Source organism: Anopheles merus, chromosome 2R, assembly GCF_017562075.2.
Source record: "Anopheles merus strain MAF chromosome 2R, AmerM5.1, whole genome shotgun sequence".
Taxonomy (NCBI): domain Eukaryota; kingdom Metazoa; phylum Arthropoda; class Insecta; order Diptera; family Culicidae; genus Anopheles; species Anopheles merus.
In genome coordinates, this window is record NC_054082.1 from 516,487 (window position 1) to 539,278 (window position 22,792).

The 22,792-nt window shown below is 41.3% G+C and overlaps 1 protein-coding gene across 10 annotated transcripts in view; it reads left to right on the top strand.

Moving 5' to 3' along the window:
• Window positions 1–22,160, top strand: part of LOC121588828 (zwei Ig domain protein zig-8-like) — a 54,284-nt gene extending 32,124 nt beyond the window's left edge. For 8 of the 10 annotated variants that reach the window (XM_041907226.1, XM_041907228.1, XM_041907224.1 and 5 more), the window contains 5 exons: window positions 13,559–13,725; window positions 16,543–16,753; window positions 19,116–19,243; window positions 19,392–19,560; window positions 19,691–22,160. In XM_041907226.1, the coding sequence (XP_041763160.1) occupies window positions 13,559–13,725; window positions 16,543–16,753; window positions 19,116–19,243; window positions 19,392–19,560; window positions 19,691–19,824 (809 nt within the window). In that variant the 3' untranslated portion in view covers window positions 19,825–22,160. The remainder of the gene's footprint in view (window positions 1–13,558; window positions 13,726–16,542; window positions 16,754–19,115; window positions 19,244–19,391; window positions 19,561–19,690) is intronic. The other 2 variants (XM_041907232.1, XM_041907233.1) reach the window with 2 other exon arrangements.
• The last annotated feature ends 632 nt before the right edge of the window (window positions 22,161–22,792 follow it).

Below are 22,792 nucleotides of genomic sequence, written 5' to 3' on the forward strand. Positions count from 1 at the left end.
TTCATTTACAATACACATTAAACGTACCACCCTCCCACCTACTCTATAACACACAATGTCTCTGGTCCCGCTTGTAAGCATCATCAGTCATGAACGTATGCAAACGTGATCGTGAGACGGATTAGGTAAATACTATGTCAAACATATTGTAAGAGTTTCTCACGTTCCTACCAAACCCGACCATTATCAGCGCATGATTTTACCAACGTTTAACGACACTTGTTTATGGGAAAACTTTCTCGCACTTCATACGCCCCACTGCAAAAATGTTCTTTGGAAGGATGAGATTTTTACAGCGCACAGCCCAACTGTCACATTCCGATAGCATAAATGATGGCAATTTTCATTGCGGTAACTTCCACCAAGCCACATCACAATGTATGTTGGTTCGATTTTGAAGCTCATATTTTACTGTTCGATGTTATACTGCTCCTCCTAGAATTAACACCAAACAATTCCCTCCCCTTCTCTCGTTATCACGCACGGCTATGTAGGAGGATGGCCAAAATATCCACCTCCGAGAAAGTTCAACAGCTTAAGCACTTTGGTTGAAAAATGTTAACCCCTAATGCCAAGACTAACTTCATTATGTTTCATTAACTTTTGCCTTTTTGTTGCACGTTACTGTTCGCTCCGGAATTTGCCAGTCTGTCTCAACACTCGCCCACCTAGTACGGCTTTTCGGTCACCGCTTTCAACTCTCTGTCGTTCGGTACGCAAAAGAGCATACGGGTGGTTCTAAGAAATCTGAAAAACATTTTCTACCCACAACCTTCCCAACTCCCAGGACGATCAATTGTCGCTTGTCGCAGGACATTTTTCTCCTGCACCTACTGTCCGCATACCTTCTCACGCCTTCAGCGCTATGTTCACTTTTACTTCCACGGCACTTGACCCCGTGGCCAGGAGGAGCAGCGCATGGCCTCTGCAGTAGTGGTGAACGTCGAACCAAACGAGGCCCCTGACCGTTTTATGAAGGTAAAGCAGTAACGAAGCATTCAGAAGGAACTTTCAAACGCAATTCGCTTCCACCAGGGAGGTCCAATTGAGCCCACAGCCGTAGCCGAACGGAGCTAAAGGAGTTGCGATTCTTCGCCTTAAGCCAACATCTTCCAGCACAACGTTTCATCCCCATCTACACCATAGTATTCACTTTTGCGTTAGGAAAGTTAAAAGCAGGAAGCTTGTATTTTCTAGCTGAATATCCAAAACCTCAACATTCTATTCCGATTTTTTTATCGTTTCCCTAATTTACGACAAGCGACTAACTTACCAAAGCTCTGCAGTCCATTCCCAGTGGGATGCCCCTGAAATTTACTGCTACAGTTTGCTACAGTGCCGCTACACGGTTGGACGCGGAGAAAATTCACAGATTCACCACAGGGTGAGAGCATAAAATGGGTTTGAAAAATATTAAACGATGGAATCCCATTAAAAAAGTTTCCCTTCTTCGATATTCCATCACGGCGCCCGTTGTGATTGTGGCCCCCGCTAAGGAAGAGCAACACAAAATATTAACTGGCTTAAGTCCTACCGACGCACGTACGCATTGTGATCATAATTTATGATGGTCGGAAGCCGTTTTTGACATCGTTACTGATCTATATTGTTTCACCGTGTTATGCAAATTTGAATAAAACCTCTTTATAATGATAAACAATCGGTATAGTTTCAAAGCAAACCGGGCATGTTGATCCCGTTGCTGGTCAAAGGCACACCGCACAAAACTGTGGATCTTTCCTCTGTGTGGCCGTTGTCCTCTTGAAAATTGTTTTCTGTAGTTTTGCGTCTCCATCCCCAATTATACACTCAAAAACGCACAAACATTTACACAACCGTAAACCAAAAACCACACGAAGGTTTCTCTTGGGTCGAGCAACAATACCTCGCCGGAAATGGCAGCGTTCTCCACACAAAACCTCATCATACAGTCGCATCCATGTAGAGCGGAAATAGCGAAGCCTACGGTAAAAAATGAAACTCATTCATCCACCTCGCCTCGGACCCGACGGTGCGAAAGCAAGTGGAAGAGCCCTGTGTTCCAGGGCACACATTTCCCTTTATGTGTTTGTGTGTATGTGTGTGTGTGTATCTACGCCCACACGTGGTTTCAATACCGATTGAAACTGTTCCCAGTGTGCTGCATCACATACTCTGTATTCTGATCTACGGACGACCTCCGGCAAGCAAAAAAAAGTTAACACAACATAACAAAAAATGCGAAACATGATTATGACGAAAACGATTTGTTTGCCCCATTTTTAATTTTGCTCTCCCCCATAGACTCATTCACACCTAACTGCAGGTGTTTTTCCTGTTTTTACTACGGCACTAGCAAAGCTGGAAGCTTTGCTATGCAAAAGTTCATAAACCAATCCCTAACGAATGCAAACACCAGCACATCGATTGGATTAGATTTATTGAATTTTATGATTGTGCACAATAAAAAAGGAAACTCAATACTCTGATAAAAACATTTAAATGTCATTGAAGCAGTGCTATACTTTTCAATCAACATGCACGATATTTGATGTTCAATGCTCAATATGATATTTAAAAATCTCAAATATATTGCATTTGTTTAATCCTTTCATTGTTCGTCGAGGGCTTTCTCCGCAATTACCCAACATCAAGACCCTTTCTCAAATGAACAGTTTTGTAAAGATGAATCCAACGATCCAACAGACCGCAGCATTTAAAAGAGCCTCCTTAAAGAAAAGGCTACAATTCTTAAGATATTTCTTCCCATCAACTCATTCACCACTTCTACTTGTTCGTTTGAGTGCTGCAAAAAAACCCTCTTCACATACGATTCAAGTCTTTATCTTCCCAACAGCACTCTGCAAACCGAACCCTTTACATATCGCTTGCTCATTTTCCTCTGTGGTATATGAATTCTTGCAAAGTGTCCTCCAACCATCGAATTGGAGAGTTTTTTTTTTTTTTTGCTTTTTGCAACCCAACCTTATCTCTGTCGCTCAGCTCATCTTGATGAATATATTTGATCCTTCCGGATTTTGGACATCCATCTTACACGTTCCTTCGTCGATTTTCCTACCGCTTTCCTCTTACTTGTTGACCATGATTTCTCCATCTTGTCTATCACCTTTCAACGACAAGTGTGTGGTCTAGGTCAAATATCATTGCCACACGTCACGTGTTTTTGCACGACATAGGACATAGGGAATGTACGTTTCTCCGAATACTCAAGCACCAATCTCAACCAGCATGAGGTTTTTCTTGAATTTGGATAACATGCGGTGCAATTGGTGTATAGCTGAATAACATGAATTGATGATCTAATGATGTGCATTGTTTTGTGAGCTTTTTGCGGACCAAAACTAAAGATACATTTCATGCGTTGAATAAAAATTTCGTTCGAATCATTCTGTTCCTAGTATTAAACGTAATGCTGCACAAATATATCTCTAATATCTGTCTTGTCATAGAGCAAACTGAAGGTGATTTCTGTTCCAAAGTAAATGGTTTTTATCAAATACTAGCTTTCGAAGAAGAAAAAACCAATCAAACCTACAAAATTGCTAACGTATCTCGCACAATATCACAGCTCTAATTCCTAAATGTATCACAATTGCCACAATCCATCTGGATTACTAAAAATAAAGACATCTCCATGCTCGCTCCAGTTTATATACCTGTATCGATTTTTTTTTCTTTTCTGGATGATTGAGCGCACAAACCGAAACGATGCGATCTCAGACGAAAGTAAAAGCCAACAGAACTATGTTATCTCGACCCGGTAACCTTCTCCAAAAATGGCTGCAATATCGAATCCTTCCTTCCGGATTGACTACCGTTTCTTGCACCTCGCTGATCATCTTCCACAGTACCGAATGCTCGCTCGTCTTTCGCTGTAGAAGTGTAACAAAATTGTGAGTAAGCTACAGGGTGTGGAGGCTTCCCGTACAAACAGCGCCCTTTATTGGCAAACAAAATTGATAGAGATAAAACATCTTTTCGACATTTCTCAACCCCAGAGTTACGAGTCCATTCGCCTGTCACATTACACTTGTGCGTACCAGCAGTTCGTGCATCGTCATTGCCACGATGGGCCCAGAGACAGAGACATGCTTCTTCAACACAACTGTTGGTTTTTCTTCATTCAGTGTACTCCGTTCGATGCGCGATGAACCGAAAGCTTTGGTTGCCACTTCTTTAGCTGCATGAAATGAAAATGTCTCAGACATAAACGTAATAAACTTGACTCGCTCCTGAAATTACACAATTTATCAAACAGCTCCCATCGACAGCACATGTTCCGAAAGGTGACCTATCTAACCTACATTTGGTGTAAGGAACGGGGTAAATTGCTTTGATGGATACCTCCGCCAGTGTTGGATGGAAGAAGGGTAAAAATAAATTCATCTCCTTCTCTAGTGCCCAACACTGTGCCAGTAAATTTTGACACAACTCACTATCGTACCAAGCAAGATGGATACGTAAGAAGCACACATTTCAGTCCTTTGCCATACGAAAAGTATCTGCCGTTGGTACATACGCACGCACGAACACGTGTTATCTCCAGCGTTTTTGCGAAGAAAATGATCATTTTCATGTGACTTTTTTTTGTACAATCTTACCCAGAATATCATCTGACCAATATATCTGTTTTGGTGTTGCACAACAACGTGCAGCAAACCCTAGCTCTTTATGAAATTGTGGGCTGCTTATATTTTGGGACAAGCGTTTGCCATAAACCCCCGAAAATGCTATACGGCTACCCTCTGTTTGGTAATTTGGTATGAGGGCAACAGCATCACTTTATACATCAACCTCGTACGCATTAGACTGCTGTAATGTAAATATACCATTTTAAAGGGATCAAAATAATATATCATATAATATATCATGTAATGTATCATGTTAAGAAGGAGGAGGGGAGATTACCATAACCATAACATCTTAATGACAACTGAAATTGTATCGATTAGTATAGACGTAAGACATAAAAAGCTGCTCGAATGCAAATAAGTCTATCTGCAATACCCTTTGGACTTTTAATGAAGTCCATGAATGAATCCTAGTGTACCAAGCGTAGTGTACAGTTTGAGAATTCAGCTCTTTAATAACTTAACTTTCGTTAACTTTCGTCAAAACCATTACTTACCAAGGTTCCATTGTTATAGTCGGAGTTCAAAGTTCGTCTTTGTCCTTACCATTCCTAGAAAATCATGCATCTGAACCAATGACCTTGACACTGCACAAGTTTGGTAAAGGTTATTACAAGCTATGCTGTGCGAACGTACAATTTCGTTGGAACTTTAAATCTATGTTTCGTACCTCGTAACTTGGCAGCTCATGCTATCAATGTGCATTCGACAGACAAAATCCATCCTCGTCACAGTTCTTACTTAACGCCAATTATTGCAACCATCAAAACTTTTACCTACTCATTAATCGAAGTAGTCAGTTTGCGTTTTGTGTTTTTCTTGTAATTACGTAATCGCGCGTTCGAGTTCTTTTGCTGTTAAAAAATAACATTTATCTCATCTGCAATTAATTGTGATATGATATACTTCTTTTAACAGAATGTATTTACAGGTAAAGTAGAAAAACATGTCCTTACAATTGCAGTTTGAACAGAATGCTTAACGTTTACTGTATTTTTCTGGAAAAATATGAAATTTAGACTCTATCAAAAACTGAAATCCGATCACGCTCTCAAAATGCTTTTTATTAACTGTAAGTAAATTTGTTTAAAGTATTGTTCATACATTCTCATCGTGAGGATTTATATGCAATCTTTATGCACTTCCACTTACTGATAGAATTTCGCACAAGTGAAAAACAAAGAGTCAAAGGTGGTTCAACAGAGCCACTCTTCAAGCTAATACGCTTTTCAAATTCAGGCAAGTGTAATAAACATGCACTCGTGTATGTTGAAAAACTTTTCACAAGTGAAATCTTCTTACTTAGCTAACTATAGTAACCAAGCTAGGAGAGCAGCTAGATACGCACAAGTCTTGTAAATTGCAAAACTTTTGCATATTGCATGATGGTTCTTCTTTGACAAGTTTTACAGAATCCGCGCAATAGATGTTGCTCGTATGTCAAAAGAGATACTCGTCGCACGACTTAACAGCATGCCCGCGTGCCTCATAGTAGAATTGACTATCCTGCTATGGGTGATCAATTAGTCACTGAGAGCCAAGCCCATTAGTGGCACAGGCTGGCCTTCACTACCAACGGTTTTTGGGTCACTAAAAAGAATATAGCAAAAAAATAGTAATCAGACGTGCCGGTTCTTACAAGGCTAGAAAAGATCCATTCCCGTCCACACTGAAAACATTGCTTAAATTCATTTTTGAAAAATATGTCCTGTTTCATGTCCGTTATATATTCAAAACCTTCCCCAACCACCATATCGATCGAACAGACACACGAACAGTCGCTCCTAGTTCCCATTAGGGAACAAAACTTAATGCATGCAGCAATGCGGAATGTGTTGGGTGTCCTGTCAACTAGTTTAATTTTAGGATTGTACCCACTTTAAACCACCAACATCCGTTTGTTTTGCTTTTTATGTCTAGCATTGGGCTATATACCTCCATAATATACGCTTGGAAATTGTTTCCTAATCTATTCCATACGCACCGTTCAGCCCAATTTGACTCTGCCGAATTTCCCTTGTATTTAAAAATTCCTCTCGACTTTACCTTATTTTTAGCTCTGTCTTATTCACTATTTCTCTCATTCTCTCTCTTTCTCTCTATCTTCCTCTCTCTCTCTATTTCTCTCTCTATTTCTCACTGGATTGCATAACCTAGCTTTGATAAGAAAAAGAGATATAAGCATAATCGACCCTTATCTTGCTTTTATATATTACGCGCTCAGTCTTTCCCTTCCATTGCAAATACAATCCTTTTCGAACTCTATATCTACCTGTCTCTATCTATTTTAATAGTCACCGACCTACGTTCAACGATCAAAAGGCCCCCGCAACATGGAACCTAGGTTCAAATAAACCGTAAAACCACGTACCCCACACCATTCCCTGCTAACACCCTCCAAACACCCACTTCATAGGATCGGGGCGAATTTGTATATGATTATGATTATTGCCGTATCGTTTATTTTGAGTGCGTGTCGTGCCATTCGCTATTAAAAATGTTCCCAACCAAAACTCGCTGTCGACCCACACGCACTCACAAAAAGGGGTACGAAGGTTAGGCGGGGATTGTCTGCCAACCTCTGGCTTAATTTGATTGTCTGCTTTAGCTACTTTTTTATGCCCCTTTTGCGGAATCCTTTTTCAATTCACAATACATGGAAAGTATTTATACACGCACACACCGAAACGTAAGCAATCGACAAACGATCATCATCGAGATTCCTTTCAGGTACTAATCTGGGGTCTTTTCGAAACTGGCAATGGACCAAACAAGAAGAAGCTCACAATATCCTCACGACCCTTTTTCTAATGGCTTAGCCCATTACCTTCAGTTTGAAAACTTTCACCATTTTTCTCGTGCCAAATAATACACAATTAGGCTCTTATTTGTGGCAATTTAAGCCGGGACCTGTTTACTGCACTTTAAAGCAGAAGCATATGCTTTCATTCAATCATTCCCATGATTAGGTTCCTTTATATTACTCTTGCACATCTTACAAAACAATGACACAACTAGCAAATATGGTATCGTATGTGCAAATATATCAACAAATAAAAATCGTATATTCAGCACCTTTTCAACGCCTCATTCACCCATTACAATGAAGAGCAGCTGTTGAAAAACCTTGACAACCGAGTCATACTCACGCTACACCCATTAAAATCAGTTCGGATGTCGAGTTAAATGGATCGTGTGATATCGCCAAGAGCATGTCTATCTGAATGTGGTTTCTCTTTTGCTTTACAAAAGTATGTTTTACGTGGTAATAGCAAAATGAACGAAGAAACTACTTATCCTATCAGCATATTTTTTCAACCACTTTTTTTTAATGGTACATTGGCTGCATTAATGGTTGTTGGACTGGATTTCTCGGCGAGTCCGTTTGATACACGATGTTCTGCACTGAAAACATCATGTGAACTGTTTGCCCATTTTCTGAATCACCCATTCCTGTAGCCCGTATGGTTCCACTTGATTGCAGCACTTCCATTAGCCAAGTGCAATAAATTTAAATCGACATCCCTGCATCAGAGCAAATCTGCACAACTTCCAAAACATGCTCTCTGCCAAATCCGTTCCGGAAAGAAATTGATAAATGTCCTAGACAGCAATGGGCTTGCTGTGCTAGAAAATGCGCTGTTGCGACTGCTTCCATGGGAATTGCGCATTCTAACATCGTTCCATTCAATGGCCTTCTTTTCTTGCAACTGAAGATTCAGGTTGTTTTCCAACACAGCGTCACTGCACAATCTGATGCACGACGAAACGGCACGTCGTATAAATCAATTATTGTCACTTTTTGTAAGCATTAGTTTTTGTTATCAAATTATCAATGGAATTTTACCATGAGCAGCCATTTCACCGTGTACGAGAGTCTACTCAGATAAGCGGCTGCTTCTTGGGTTCTTTGAAATAACATCAAATGAAAAATGCATTTTCTTTACAACTCATGATTTTTGTGAACACCGGAGTGAAAACTGCATCTCACTTAGCATACGGAATCTTATCATAATCGTGTTCAGCAGTAAATCTCCATTTTTTATTATTTTTGTTGTACTTTCAAAAGCCATTACAGATGAGAGCCAAACCCCTTTCACTCGATGGGATCGTTGACGAAAAGCATTGTTAGCAAAAAATCATACCACTGTACGCAGAATACGTCGTTTTTTATGCGATCCTTTACACAAAAGACCACCAGTACCTTAGTGTAGAAGGCAGCGAGACATATTTACAAGGACCCGGATTCAAAGGATTTGTTTGTACCCGCTCTCACATCCAACAAATGCCTGACAACTGATGTGCCACCCTCAAATGTTCAATCCTGCAAAGCTACCGTTTCGGAAATAACCGCTTGCTGATTTACCTGCTCATACTGCCAAGAACCGCTTTCAATAATAAATGTAGACGAATTTATTGCGCAAATATTGTATAAAATCCAACAGACAACGTAGCTACAATAGTTGAATCTCTATTGTGATGATGGCATGTGCACTACATGATAAACCACGCGTTTGATACATTCAAAGCATTAAAAAAAGTTTCTTGAAGTAACAACTGAAACTATTCGTAGAATTATGTATAAATTACTTCAATTTGATGTGAATAAGACAATGACCTTACAACTCTTTATTCAAAGATATGATTTTTTAAACAACAAAAAATACAACGCTCAAATTACGAGCTTCTCAAATTCTAGCAAAACAACCAAAAATTAACTTACAATTAAGGTGTGTTTAGAATAAATACACCAACACTTGTGGCATTATCGTTCTTTCAGTCGTTGTTGAAGGTCTGTCGCTGTGACGAGACTAATGAACATTTAATTAGGGCGTACCATACGGGGTTTTGGCTCACATGTTTGCAGCTGACAGTTGTAAGATCAAAGTGGAAGAAATGTAAGAACTCATTCGCAACCAACAGCCTCGGATTCTGTTATGACAAATAACCGGCTAACCGGGTACAGCTAAAGACTTCACGCCGGAAATTAGCCCGGAAGCGTTACACCCGAATTCTATGGGTGATTCATAATTATATTGTCCAACTGACGTTAATTGCTTTCGAAGTGCCAATTCTTGCCCGTACCATGAACCGCTCCTTGTAACTTGTGAACAGAAATTTGTTGAATATAAGCTAAGTGCACATATATTAATCATGAAACACCCAAAGCAAATGTATACCATCCATCAAGAGATGAAAGTGATCGATTGCTTATCGCAAATGGTTTAAGCTCTGGCAGAAAAATCACAAACCGTGTCCTTTCTTTACATTTTCCTTGTGCCTTCCAATTTACCGATGGCACTTTTCCAAAAAACCGCAGCCAAATCAAATACGATTCTGTTCAACTGAATCCGTGATCCATCTTAGATGACACATTTCCATTATCTTTAAGAAAATCTAAAATGTATAAAAAAAATATCAACCCGATGCGTATGATATACTTCATATAAAATAAGACAGAGTTGATTGTAAAATATGTCTTAGATTTTCTCAAAAGTTTCTTGTTTTCTGCGTACAATACAATCCACATTGCACGATAAGCCATTATCTACTTTTGCTAAAACGAGCAATGTACCAGCTGCATTCACATCATGTTCCGGCTGCTCGTCTACTTATAACATGTTTGATAACTCTGCACACAACACTGTTTCAGCAGGAACCACAACAATGTATCTTATTTCCGTTTCAATTTTACAACCAATTTTTGTGTCAGCTGCAAGGCTTACAATTGCCAGAAGCAAGAATCATTTCGCCCGGCTGGGAAAGGAAATGAATGGAATTATAGCGTCACAAAGGAAATGAAAATCTTGCCAATATTTTCCCATCGTATGTCTCGACTACAAACGTATACAAATCCTACATTCAATGACTATTTTATCTCCACGTTTCCATCAATGGGATTTCAAGTTACCCCTTTCATCGTCTCTGTATGTCAATGGTGTGTGGACAAAAATGACTGAAACTTGGCACGAGCACATGTCTCGTCGTTTCAATGGTGCGGCTTAAAAATTGCACTGCTTTCAAGCATGCTTTCATTAAAGATGAGCAACCCCAACATTTCATCTGCGTAATCCATTACAAAACGTTTTCAACGCTCAGTCCATTCTCGGTCATATGCAATATTTATGCTATCTGTACGGAACCTCCGAATCTGACCAACTTTCAGATAAATTATCAATTTAACACTCTCGAGATATGCTAGGCAAATTTCATGGAACGCATTCCACAACTCTTCCATTTTGTAACCCACCATGGATTGGGTACATGGAAAAGCTAACGAATTTAATGCCGGCTAGATTAAATCGAATTTATGTAAATAACACATTATCCTCTTTGTCGTTACCTGATCTGATTAATTCAAAAGCATCGATACAAACAAGAACCCAAACTGCCCAATACCGATTGCTTATTATTTAATGCATTCAATCGCGTGCATCTACCGCGCTACGTGCAGAATGCAGAACCTGCTGCACTTGCTGGAAACAAAAACAAACATCATCACCATGCAAACAAGTTGCCGTGTTCGTATGTTTACGAAATGCACTACCTTTAATTTTTGCATCCAATCTATCGATTTAATTCAGCAAATTCGAAGCAAAATCAAATTGTTTCAATTGAATCACCCTCCGCCTGTAGAGCGACCTCATACACGAGCTCTTTCCTCTTGCGTGACCTTCCGTGCTTTGAGCGATTGCAAAGGTAGTGAGTATTTACATTATTTGCACATCGTTGCACACTCAGGTTGATTAAAAAGCTGAACTCAGCATTACATTCTGCCTTATTGATAGTGAAGTAAACTACTAACCAACACGATTAAAAAGCACCCACTCCGCCTGCGGAGGTTTCCTATGTAGATTAAAAAACAACAAATAAACAAGCCATTCCTGCACCATTGGACATTTGGGGAAAGTTAAATTCAGTACCAAAAGTCCGGACGAAAGATTTTCCAATTACTGAACCTGCCATACCCAACTGCCGACCAGGCGTCTCCAGCAAATCCATTCAAGTGCTCTCTCATGTTCATGCCCACCAAAATAATGCTTTCCGCAAATGCTCCATCCCTTTTGCAAACTTTATCTGGGTTTTAATCTCATCGAGTGCGCTATGGGTCCCTCGGACTGGCGGCTGTGTGGCACGGTTCATTCATTTAATGTTAATCTCGGAACTCGTGAAAGCGCGCTCCGATACAAAAACATAGCCTCAAATCCTGTAAAAGCCTAACAAGCGTGCAATGGATGAATGGCATTATGTATCGCGCATGATGGATGCCTTTTGAGCGCCTTCGCTCCGCTGTTTGCGATAATTATAACAAACATATTCGTTTAACCATTATTTTCATTTCCCCTATTTCCCTCTTTCGCAAAGCATATCGCCACAAAAAAAGCTATACAGCGCACGGTCCCCGCGGAGGTCAGGGCACAGTGGACACAATAGGGGAAAAACAACAACCTGGAATGAAATCACGTTGCACGGTAATTGAAAGCCAAATCAGATCAATCATTCTGCTGACATGGTCATGAATACACACACTCGAAAAAGGGATCCCGCGTGGCGCGTGCAACAACAAGGGAAGAGTTTATTTTTTGCACCACCCGTAAATGCCCCTGGGAACGTTTCTCATTCCCTTCACCGAACAGCTGTCTGCGAACAGCTACACGAAACCTTTGTTTTTACGGTTACCTTTGGGTGCACTTCGTTTCACAAAGTACCCCTGGATTGGATTGTTCTGTCACACTGAAATCCTGACAACGTCAAACCCTTCGCACCGTTGACAACAGATGATACTTTGGGGCAGTAACGACACAAAAGCTCACCTTACCGATTTTTTTCTTTCATTATCTATCTTTTTCTCTCTCTCTCTCTCTTTATGTTTTATGGTACTGGCTTTCAAGTAATATAAATCATCTTTTCGAATTTTTAAACTGTCATTACCACGCAATGTTAGACGCAATGTTAAAACATCTCGTTCAATTCTAGAAATACTTAACAATCTTTTACCCTTTACTCTGTTCCACAAATTTTAAAATCTTCTATTACTTGCTTTGCCACAAGCGAAACAATTGTTTTTATCCTTTGCATCGCCAACGACGCTCAAGTTACGTCGACATTAAATAAACTTCCATTTCGTTTCGACTCTCTAGCACATTACCTGCAGTGCACATTACCTTTTGTCACAGCATTAAAACATGACTCTGACATTTTCTAGTCGACACGTTCCAATGCTCCTACCCCTCTCATTTCACGGTAACCTAAGTCACGTGCTGTTTCAACGCCAAATACGCCACAAATGCCAAATACGCCAGCGGCAGCAAAAGAATAATCCTCATTGCGCGCCTGTCATTTCATTTGTTCTCGGCTCAACAACGCATAAAGAAAAACTCATTCTTCTGCCCTCGAAGTCAGCCACGCTTCTGGGATGAGAGGCACATTCACATCTTCTTTTGCGTATGCGAAGCTTTCTCGTTCGCGTTCGGGAACACCACGGCACTTGTTAATATTTAAATTCCACTTCTCGCAGAATTATCGACGTAAGCTTAGACATGACGCCAGGGTGCGTCACGAGCATGGAAACAAATTCTAAACAATCACTGGCAACGGTAGCGAGAATGGTGGATGTGGGATGTGGAAGCAAGCGCTTCCAAATAAACAGCAACAAAGTTTAATGTTTCAATTTGTTAGCAGTTTTCTCTTCTCTGCTTTAGGTGCATGTTACGCAAATTCTACCCCCGACGTTTTGAGCTCAACTTTTAGCTTTCGAAGTTTTGCCTCATAGCCAAGAATATACATCTAGACTATGTAGACTTTACCAGCATCCATAACTAATGCCACAGATCTCTTCTCTATTTTTTTCTCTCCACCGCTCTCTCTTTTGCTTTTTCTCTCTCTATATATATTTCTCTCTCTCTCTTATTATCTCTTCATTGTAGCTGAACTTGCCGGTGGATCCCGAAAATTTCGCACCGAATTCCTCCAGGAGTGGCCAACGCCAGGAACTGGGCCTTATTTTGATACCACCGTTCCAAGCAACATCACCGGTTTGGTCGGCAAGACGGTCCTGCTAAACTGCAAGGTGAAAAACCTCGGCAATCGAACGGTAAGCTATTGAATACTTCATGAAATCATATTTTCCAATATCTTCCGGCAAACCCATAATCTATCACTGCAGGCATCTTCAGGTTGTGGAGCCCAAGGCTTGTAACGCTACTAAGAATGTTTTACCTCCAGTAGAAAAAATCCCAACATTGGAAGCATTTTGGCCGTACCAGCTAATTAACGCTGGGGCGTACCATTCCGTCAATGTCCGGGATTACGGTGCTAATCACAATCTCACTCCAACGATCCAGCTAAACATCCTCTTTGCTGAGTCCTTCTCGTTCCGGTGCAGCATTCTCGCGGCTCGTTTGAGAAGATTGCTTAATCTTCAGCCATGGTCTGCACCATTGACATGGGTTTTTTTGCTACCAACGTTGCAGCTTCCTTCGCCTGGAACTCGAGAGGGCAAGCAGTTTCAGTTCGGAATTTGAAGCAGGATTAGGCCGGATGATAATTATCGTCATCTCCGCTTCTATTCAGTGAAATCTGCTTAAATCTCACCTAATGGGTTAATGCCAATGACTGCTTCGAGGCGACACATTTCTGAAAACGAACCTTGTTTGCTGTTTTCTGCTGTGAGATAAAACCGGTTAGTTTTTCTCTTTGCGAAGCACCAGTCATTTAAAAACATCCCAAGCTCAAACAAAACGCACTGAAATCGGATAATCATAAGCGTACGTCAGTAGAAAAACATGGTCACATGAGATTCCATGGAGTTGGTCTCCATCTGCAGGTTGGTCTGTAGTCTGAAGAGGTTCTGGTTCGCAGTAAAAGGATTGTGTCGATGGTTTCCGCGTACTGGCTGAAAATGGACACTATCCCAACAAAACGAATGGCTACATAAATGTTTGCCTTCGTTGCTAATGCCTTTAGGCGTGACTATCGTTTAGCCAAACAATGGTGTAACTATGGCAGCATTTGCGTTTTTGCTTCAGAATCTCTTTCATTATTAACCATGCGATACACTCGGTATGCCAACTAACGAGTATTACACCAGTCGGTAGAGGTGCCTGGATTTGCGCAACCCATTGTTCAAGGCTAAAAATTAATACACAAGTTAGAAAAACCTTGCGTTCACACTAATTAAAAACTCACTTGCAGCAAGAGTTCATTATTTTACTGCCCGAGTTTTTTGCTTTGGTTAATCATGTGCCTGTTGCGCTCACCCACTTACCCGTAGAAATTTCGTTTCACTGACAATTAATTGAAAGGTTCACTTTCAAAACAAACTTTTCCCATTTTGTACACTTGTGTGCTTTCGACACCGTTCATTGCACTAACAAACAATATACATCGTTGACCTTATTGACTCGATCCAATTCGCCATGCTTATTCAAACGAAAATTAGAATAAATGTTCATCCTGCAGCGTTATGTCTCATTCTGTGCAGGAATATCATGTTCATATCAGCCGTCTAATACCACCCGGCCAATTGTATGAGCCGGTCTGTCGTGCCGATTTTCTAAAGAGTTCCAATGACGCCACGCTCGCTGGGTCTACCGTCCATTCATAGCCGTCTCGCGGTTCTTCCTGGCCTCAGGAATGAGGTTACCTCGCGAGTTCAAGTGCCGGTGTTGAGAGAACAAAAATTACCCACTTATTATCATCGTTGCCATTACTGTTATTATTATTATTATTGTAATAAGGCTTTGCTCCAGCCTTTTAAGAGTGAATGTACGCATTCACGGCGGCAACGTACGAGCCACGCTCCGTCGATCACACACGTGCCCGAGCACACACAGGCAAACATCAATTCATTCCACCGTAATTCATCGTCTAACACACGTAATGAGAAAAAATAACACGGTCGGCATCCGGCAGACTCCCGCGGCGTTGAAATTTTCCACGTGAGCCACAAAGGCAAAAACTGTGCAAGAAATAACGATGTTCGCGAGATTTCTGAACAGCATCGCGTGGGGCTGGTTACGGATGCCGCGAACTCAGCTAGGATGCCTCTTAAAGAGTCACCCAGCGTGGCTAACGTCTCCAGATGATTGTGGTGTTGAAGTTTTCAAAAGGCTGTTAAGCATGAGCACGGTGAATTGAGGATGAGAAATGTCGATGTTTTCACATCCTTGTTTGTGTACTACCCACCGACCGTCCCGGAACCCGCCTAGTCATCCCAAAGGTGCCAAATTGCTTTGTTCCGAGAGAAAAGGGTAACCTACTTCAACCAGTGGGAGACTGTAGAAACTGCAGGCTTTTACAAATTGGCTCCGTTTTCCCTCACAGGCCACGTTTTATACAGCACGGACCCGATTAATTTAATTCCATTTCATAATTGGGTTCATTTGTCCCACACTTGCGATCATTGGCTTCTGTTACAGCAGCATTGCGTTACATTTATACTGCTTCCAAGACTAACGGGGCCAATAAATATGTACTTATCGTATGGACAATCTGAACTCCGAAAGTAAATCGTTGCTACAGACTACACGCTAGCTAAGCTCCGATTCAACGCAATTTCTCTACCATCGATATGCACTTCCGAAATCGAGACATTTCTATGACTCTGCAAGGATTTCTCTTTATGAACATCGACAGTTCAATCCGATTTCAACCTACCGTCTGTACGTAGTTCGCTCCCCTCGTCCAAAGTATGCAACCGTTGCTGGTAGAAAGCTTGGAAAAACAAACACTGCTTCTTGTCTTAGCTTTCTAGCAAGCATTTTTCCCACGTAGCACAACATACACACCCCTCGATCTAGCGTGGAGTATCGTTTCGTTACGATTCTACATCTCTCCTTTTTCTTCCTCTCTCTCTCACCCACACACTCTTTCCTTTTATTTCTACCTCTCTTTTTCTCTTTTCCATCAGGTTTCGTGGGTTCGACATCGAGATATTCACCTCTTAACTGTCGGACGCTACACCTACACCTCCGACCAACGCTTCGAAGCGATGCATTCACCCCACACGGAAGAGTGGACACTCAGGATTCGGTACGCCCAGCGCAAAGACTCTGGCATTTACGAGTGTCAAATATCGACCACGCCACCTATAGGACACTTTGTCTATCTCACGATAGTGGGTGAGTATTACGTAACACCTTGAAAATCGTTCCCAACCTCTCGATCCTCGACAGTCCCGATCAACTTTCCGTTCCAAAAACGCACCACCAAACTATTTCCAATTACTCGCCTTTTTCGCCTTCTTGACTTGCCTGCCAAAGAGCAACTGTGCGACTGCCGGGCACACTGTTCACTTGCCTACGGGGAAACGGCGAGCTTTTAGCACTGGTTTTCGATACCTTCCCAAAACCTTTTCCACTGGGCCAATCCACCCTGCACTATCCCCGTGGGAGTTCCCAACCCGAACGATGCTGCATCAGCAAAATGCACGAGCAAAACTGCTATCATTTCGAAGGCGCCGTTTGGCGCAGAAAATTGCAATACACGAAAAAGCATGGCGAAACTTTTTGACTTCAACATTGTTTCCAGCATTTGCGCGAGCGAAGCAAGCAGAACGGTGCTTCGCTTTTTTTTTGTTGATATTTCGTTTACCGTTCTGTTTTGCGCTGGCAACATGCTTTAAAAAAGTGGAACTCCGTTTGAGCGATACAGCTATGGATAGACACACGGATCGCTTTAAAATGCTGTTTTTGAGCAACTTAATTTCATTTTTCACTCGTTCCGGGTGGCTAATTTCTAGCTTCCTAAATTCTTCAAATCCTTGCGTCGTACTGCGCCTTCCCGCTTGTCATCCACGCAATATCCTTGTGTGGCCGTTAGCTGGCATCGTTTGATATACAAATAAAGAAACACAATCCCTGCCAGACGTAGGCTACGGGTTTGCTGATTTCTTCCGAAACATGTGTATCGGCCCAACGAGGTCTACTACCGCTCGAAGCCAACAAATGGTAAAAGCAACATTAAAAGCATTCCTTCTAATATGCTTTCCCCTCGTGTGCACATCCGAATGGGCTGGCGAGCAAACCGCACGAAGGATTTGCCACGTGCAGGCGCTGCTGGCAAGCGAGCACCATCGACAAATCAGTACGCCGGAACCGGAACCATCGCAATGCGGAACTGCGGGTGCGGCCCGGTACGCTCGTAGAAAACATACGGCTTCCGGATGTTATGAAATATGTAGAACATGTACAATATTATGAGCAGCTGACAGTTCTCGTATTCGGCCCCACGGGGATTGAGTGTATTTTTATAAACCCCCACCAGACCTCACCTCATCCATAAACTGCTACCACTTCCCATTCAACTTACAGTCCCAATCAGTCACCACCAGTGCTTTCCCACGTCTTCCTGAATATTCTGTATAACTCTTCGCCCGTGGTGGTGTACTGTTGCTTTTATGGATGCCTTTACCGCACGATTCACGATTTGTGACCCAATAAGCCCGGGAAGATATAACCTTCACTACTGTTCACTCACACTAGCCACAAGGATTGGCCAATATGAAAACCTATGTTTCCTTTGCGAAAATTATGTCGTTGACTAGTAACGAGTGTTACACACACACAAACACACACACACATACAGATGCACCCATCAGTGCTTCATGAAGCTTTAACAAATGTTAGCCTTTATTACAATCACAAGGCCACAATTTCGATAGCACTTACCGATGCTACTTGGTAGCAACGCAACAAGGTGGCAATTTGTTTTGGATTCATCCCACAAAAGTAACACGGCGTTAAACCTATTGGTGTAGTCTGCAAAGTGCGACACTGTACAGCTCCATCACACTTGTCGTGTTTCATACATTGTTGTATTTGTTGTATTTGCTTAGCACTCGATCTACTTGTTGCCGCCCAAATGCTGTCCTCACACGCCAAAATTGATTGTTCATTTCCCTAATAATTTGCGCACCATCATAATGGCTCCCCCTGCACAGAAGCATTGTTTAACAAAGTGCGAAAAACATGTCACAAATTGCCCTCCTACTTTGCGCCGTTGCAAGTCTAGAAGGCACGACGCCACACTTTTAACGGTGCTACGTTTATGATACTTTTACGACAGTCCGCGTCCTAATTTTCCACCGTCATCGGGTACCCTTTGGCATCGTAAAGAAAGGTCCCGACGGGCGAATGGCAAGTCACTTCACCGTCATTTTACCATTTTCTTCAACGGGCCATCATTCTTATTCGCCTAGTCTCTCTCTCTCTTTCTATATCGTTCTTTGTCAACCGCTTTGTGCACCGTTTCGATGCTAAATGTATATTTAATAAACTTCCTTATTTTCTTTTGCTCTTTCCGTTTCCGTACTGTCCCCTCTTCAATCTGTCAATTTTGACGTCGTTTGCTTGATTGGGGACCATTGTGCGTTCATCAAATCCAACAACGATTTCTCTACGCGATCGCTCCATCATTGACCCTGGCACCGCAATCGCCGACCACTGTCCCACTGTGCCACTGGCCAACACTTCTTCCTTCAAGAACCAGTGACAGAGATTAACGGAGGACCTGATTTATTTATCAATAAAGGCTCGACGATAAATCTCACCTGCATCGTGAAGTACGCCCCCGAGCCGCCACCCGCCGTCGTGTGGAAGCACAATCGTGATGTAAGTACTCACTGGCTCTCGTTTTGCGACACGGGGTGCCGGTGGGTCCTTTGGGGCCTACGGTGCGCTCTCGAGCGACTTTTCGTTCAGCCGATAACCGTTTGTCGAAACGTTTCGCTCTCGCAACCTGCTCCGATTCTTTTCGCAGGACATTAATTTCGACTCACCCAGGGGAGGCATTTCGCTCGTCACCGAGAAGGGCATCCTGACGACTAGCCGGCTGTTGGTGCAGAAGGCCATCGCGAGCGACTCCGGTCTGTACACCTGCGAGCCCTCGAACGCCAATCCGGCCTCCGTGCGGGTGCACATCCTGAACGGTAAGTGTTCTCCCGCGTTGGGTGTGTTGTCCAGGCATTTTCCTTTCACACTTTCCAATGAGCTCATCGGCCGCTGTTACACCGCTCTGCTAGTGAAAACATTCCTCTTGTTCCTTCCCATTCGTTCCAGGAGAACACCCCGCGGCAATGCATCACGGCATCTCCACCATCCTCTCCGGACCTAGCTTGGTCGCATTCGTCCTCTCGACCATTTTACTGTTCTACCATCACAGTATTCGATGGAAGGACTTTCGGCTAACGTAGTAAATCCACCTAGTTCTTTCCGTTTGCCTGTTCCTGGTTTCGTCACTGTACAGAACATTTGAGTGTCCACGAGTGTGCGTTCATGTCAATGAGTTATTTCAACACACAAATGAAACAGCCATAGAACCATACTATCTTTAAATTCGTTCCATGCACCCATCCGTCATTGATTAATTGGGCTGTGTATTATGGTGACATGGCTTCGTGCACATGCTCATTTTTCTAAATCATTACATGACGTTTTATCGATATGACACCTGACCATAATTGGTGCTTATTATTTATTACTTACACACATATGTATTGTGTGTTCTTTGAAAAGGTTGCAAATAATGCAGATTATATCAACGGACGCAACCAAACAATCAGTGGTTTATAACCATTAATTTCGTATTACATTTATTGGCTTTTCGCCGAAATGCTTTTTTATCAGATTTTGTTTTGTCGAAACAATATGTTTACATTCACTCTCACTCGAATAGCTTATTTATTAACAATCCCCAATGTATTAGCAGTTAATGTACGGAGACGGTTAGTTAATTCAATTATCTAATTTGTACAGCATCAAATTTGTAAATATATCTCGTTTAGATGATAAAATACTATTTGTACAAATACATTTAATAAACAGTTTAGTAGATCTCTGAAATAAACCCATATATAGAAATAATAAAAATGTTAGGAAAGTCCCCTAACCCGAAAAACAAGGTTAAGGGAAATACAAGTATTGTTTTTAATTTAAAGGCACGAAAGATGAATAGCGAAATTTGTTAGACGTTTTCTATATTCGTCAAAATGTCAAAAATTTTAAAACATTTTCTAACCGTTGGAAACGTAATTTCTATTAAAATGTGTTCAACAACACAACAATAAACGAATTTATTGCTTTTAGTTCTCACTTAAGTTTTTGAAAAGGGATGCGAAATTCTCAAATAGGAGTTTGCTTTTTACACAACAAATGTTGACATATCAGACAAAATTATGAAAATGAAATGAGAGAGGAAACAACAAAATGGTACATACATCGTCGACGACTCCTAACTGTTCACCGAATTCGCCGAATGATTCAACACTCTTCTATACGTCATAGATTATGTAGCATCAAAGCTAGAAAAGCCGAAAAACTGAGCACTACGATGTCGAAACTTTTGATTTACTCGATGTAAACTCTTCATCTAAAATATCAAACCTTAAAAAATCATCAAATGTTTCGGACTAATCGCTCAGAACACTGTTCAGGCTTTCGTGTTGAAATTCGCGAATACCAAAAACAATCAATAATCGCGAGTAACAAAACAGGCATCTCAAAGTTGAAAACAATTTGATGTTACACCTTTTGGTTCAAACGGTTCAACGGTAAATTACCAACAAAAAGTCGATCGCTCCGTAGCCTGCCCTTCACTCTCGAACTTGTTCAACAAGACCGAGTGAAATGCTAGATCGACCCACAATTACCAGATGAGCTGATTGCTATGTACTCAAAAATGTATTTAAAAAATTCTGGTCGAATACATAAATTGCTATTGATTAAAATCCAACTAGACCAGAAAACAAGGCATTAAGGCAAGACTTTTTTAACAGTAAGTCCAAGTAAAGAGCAACTCTGACGTAAATACGCGATAGCAGAAAAAAACAATTTGTCCAATAGGCACTAATACTTTAGTGAGAAAGGCTTGGTGTAGTCCCCACTGATTACCAGTAACAACAAATGTTCCCCACAAAATCGATTGATGCCTTCGCCAGATCTGCGTTATTCGCCAACGGAAAAACTAATTCTGAAGAAGATTCATGTTTGCTTCTTTGGTATCAACGCTCTTGTAGCTAAATTGCGAACAATATGCTACATGAAAATAAAAGGCGATAAAACGCTGCGGCATCGTGAAAAGCCTCTCACTCCAAGGCGGTGCTGGGACAGGAATTGTCATAAAACTGTAAAGTTAGGACATTCCTTCATTGGCTCAACATCACTCCCTGTACCCTCGTCCGACGAAAAGTTTGTACCATGAGTTTCACAGCAACTCCCAACGCCAGGAGAGGCTAGTGGCCGTGTCTAGGAAAGAATAACGGCAATAAAGCAGACACGATAAACGAAAACCATGCGCGAGTAGCAAGAAGCAAGAATCTTTTAGATACGCAGGTAACCAATAAAATAAGCTAGAATGGTGCGCTAAAAATGAATGCGACAAAACAGGACACAAACGAAAAGTTTCGGTCCGTTTGATGGAAACGTAAGTTCAAAATTGTTTACTACACAAAACAGAGCAAACCGTGTAAACCACTTTAAACCACAAACAAGTTGCTCACAAATTTTGGAGACAAAGAAGCAACACCATTCCAATACAAAATAAGTACGAACAAAAAAGTTGCAAAAGAACTATAGTCATGAAATGTCGATTCGTTACGACAGACAGGGGAAAATAGTCAAATAATGTGCACACGTTTTGCAACACTTTGTATCTAAAATGTGTAATAAATTAAACACAATCGGAAAGAATATTGATCAAAATAATAAAGATGAGAGCGAAATCAACATTAAACCTAAAGCGTTATTGATGTAGTTTTATTTATACCCTCCTTCTTGTTATTATTATATGACACCCCAATCTTATCCGATCTAGGTCACCATACCCACTTATTATCTTGACTATCTATACCAGTGCTGTTGGTGTGCTCATAAACAAAATTCTCAAAGTTCTGCTCTTGCTCGGTCCTTGCGGAACTTGAACGCATTACGGGCAAGAAGTTAGACATGTGAGTAGACGGCTGTACGACAAGATTTTTGTACAGTTTTTTATATATATACAAATAACAATCACATCAACAAGGCATTCGGGTTGATTTCATGGTAATAAAGTAGTTTTATAAACATTCTCGCAAGGCCTCTTAAGCCTTTTTTTATACAGCACATTCAAATCTAAACAATTGTATACAAATGAAAGAACAGACAAGTAGTGCACTAATACAGTAA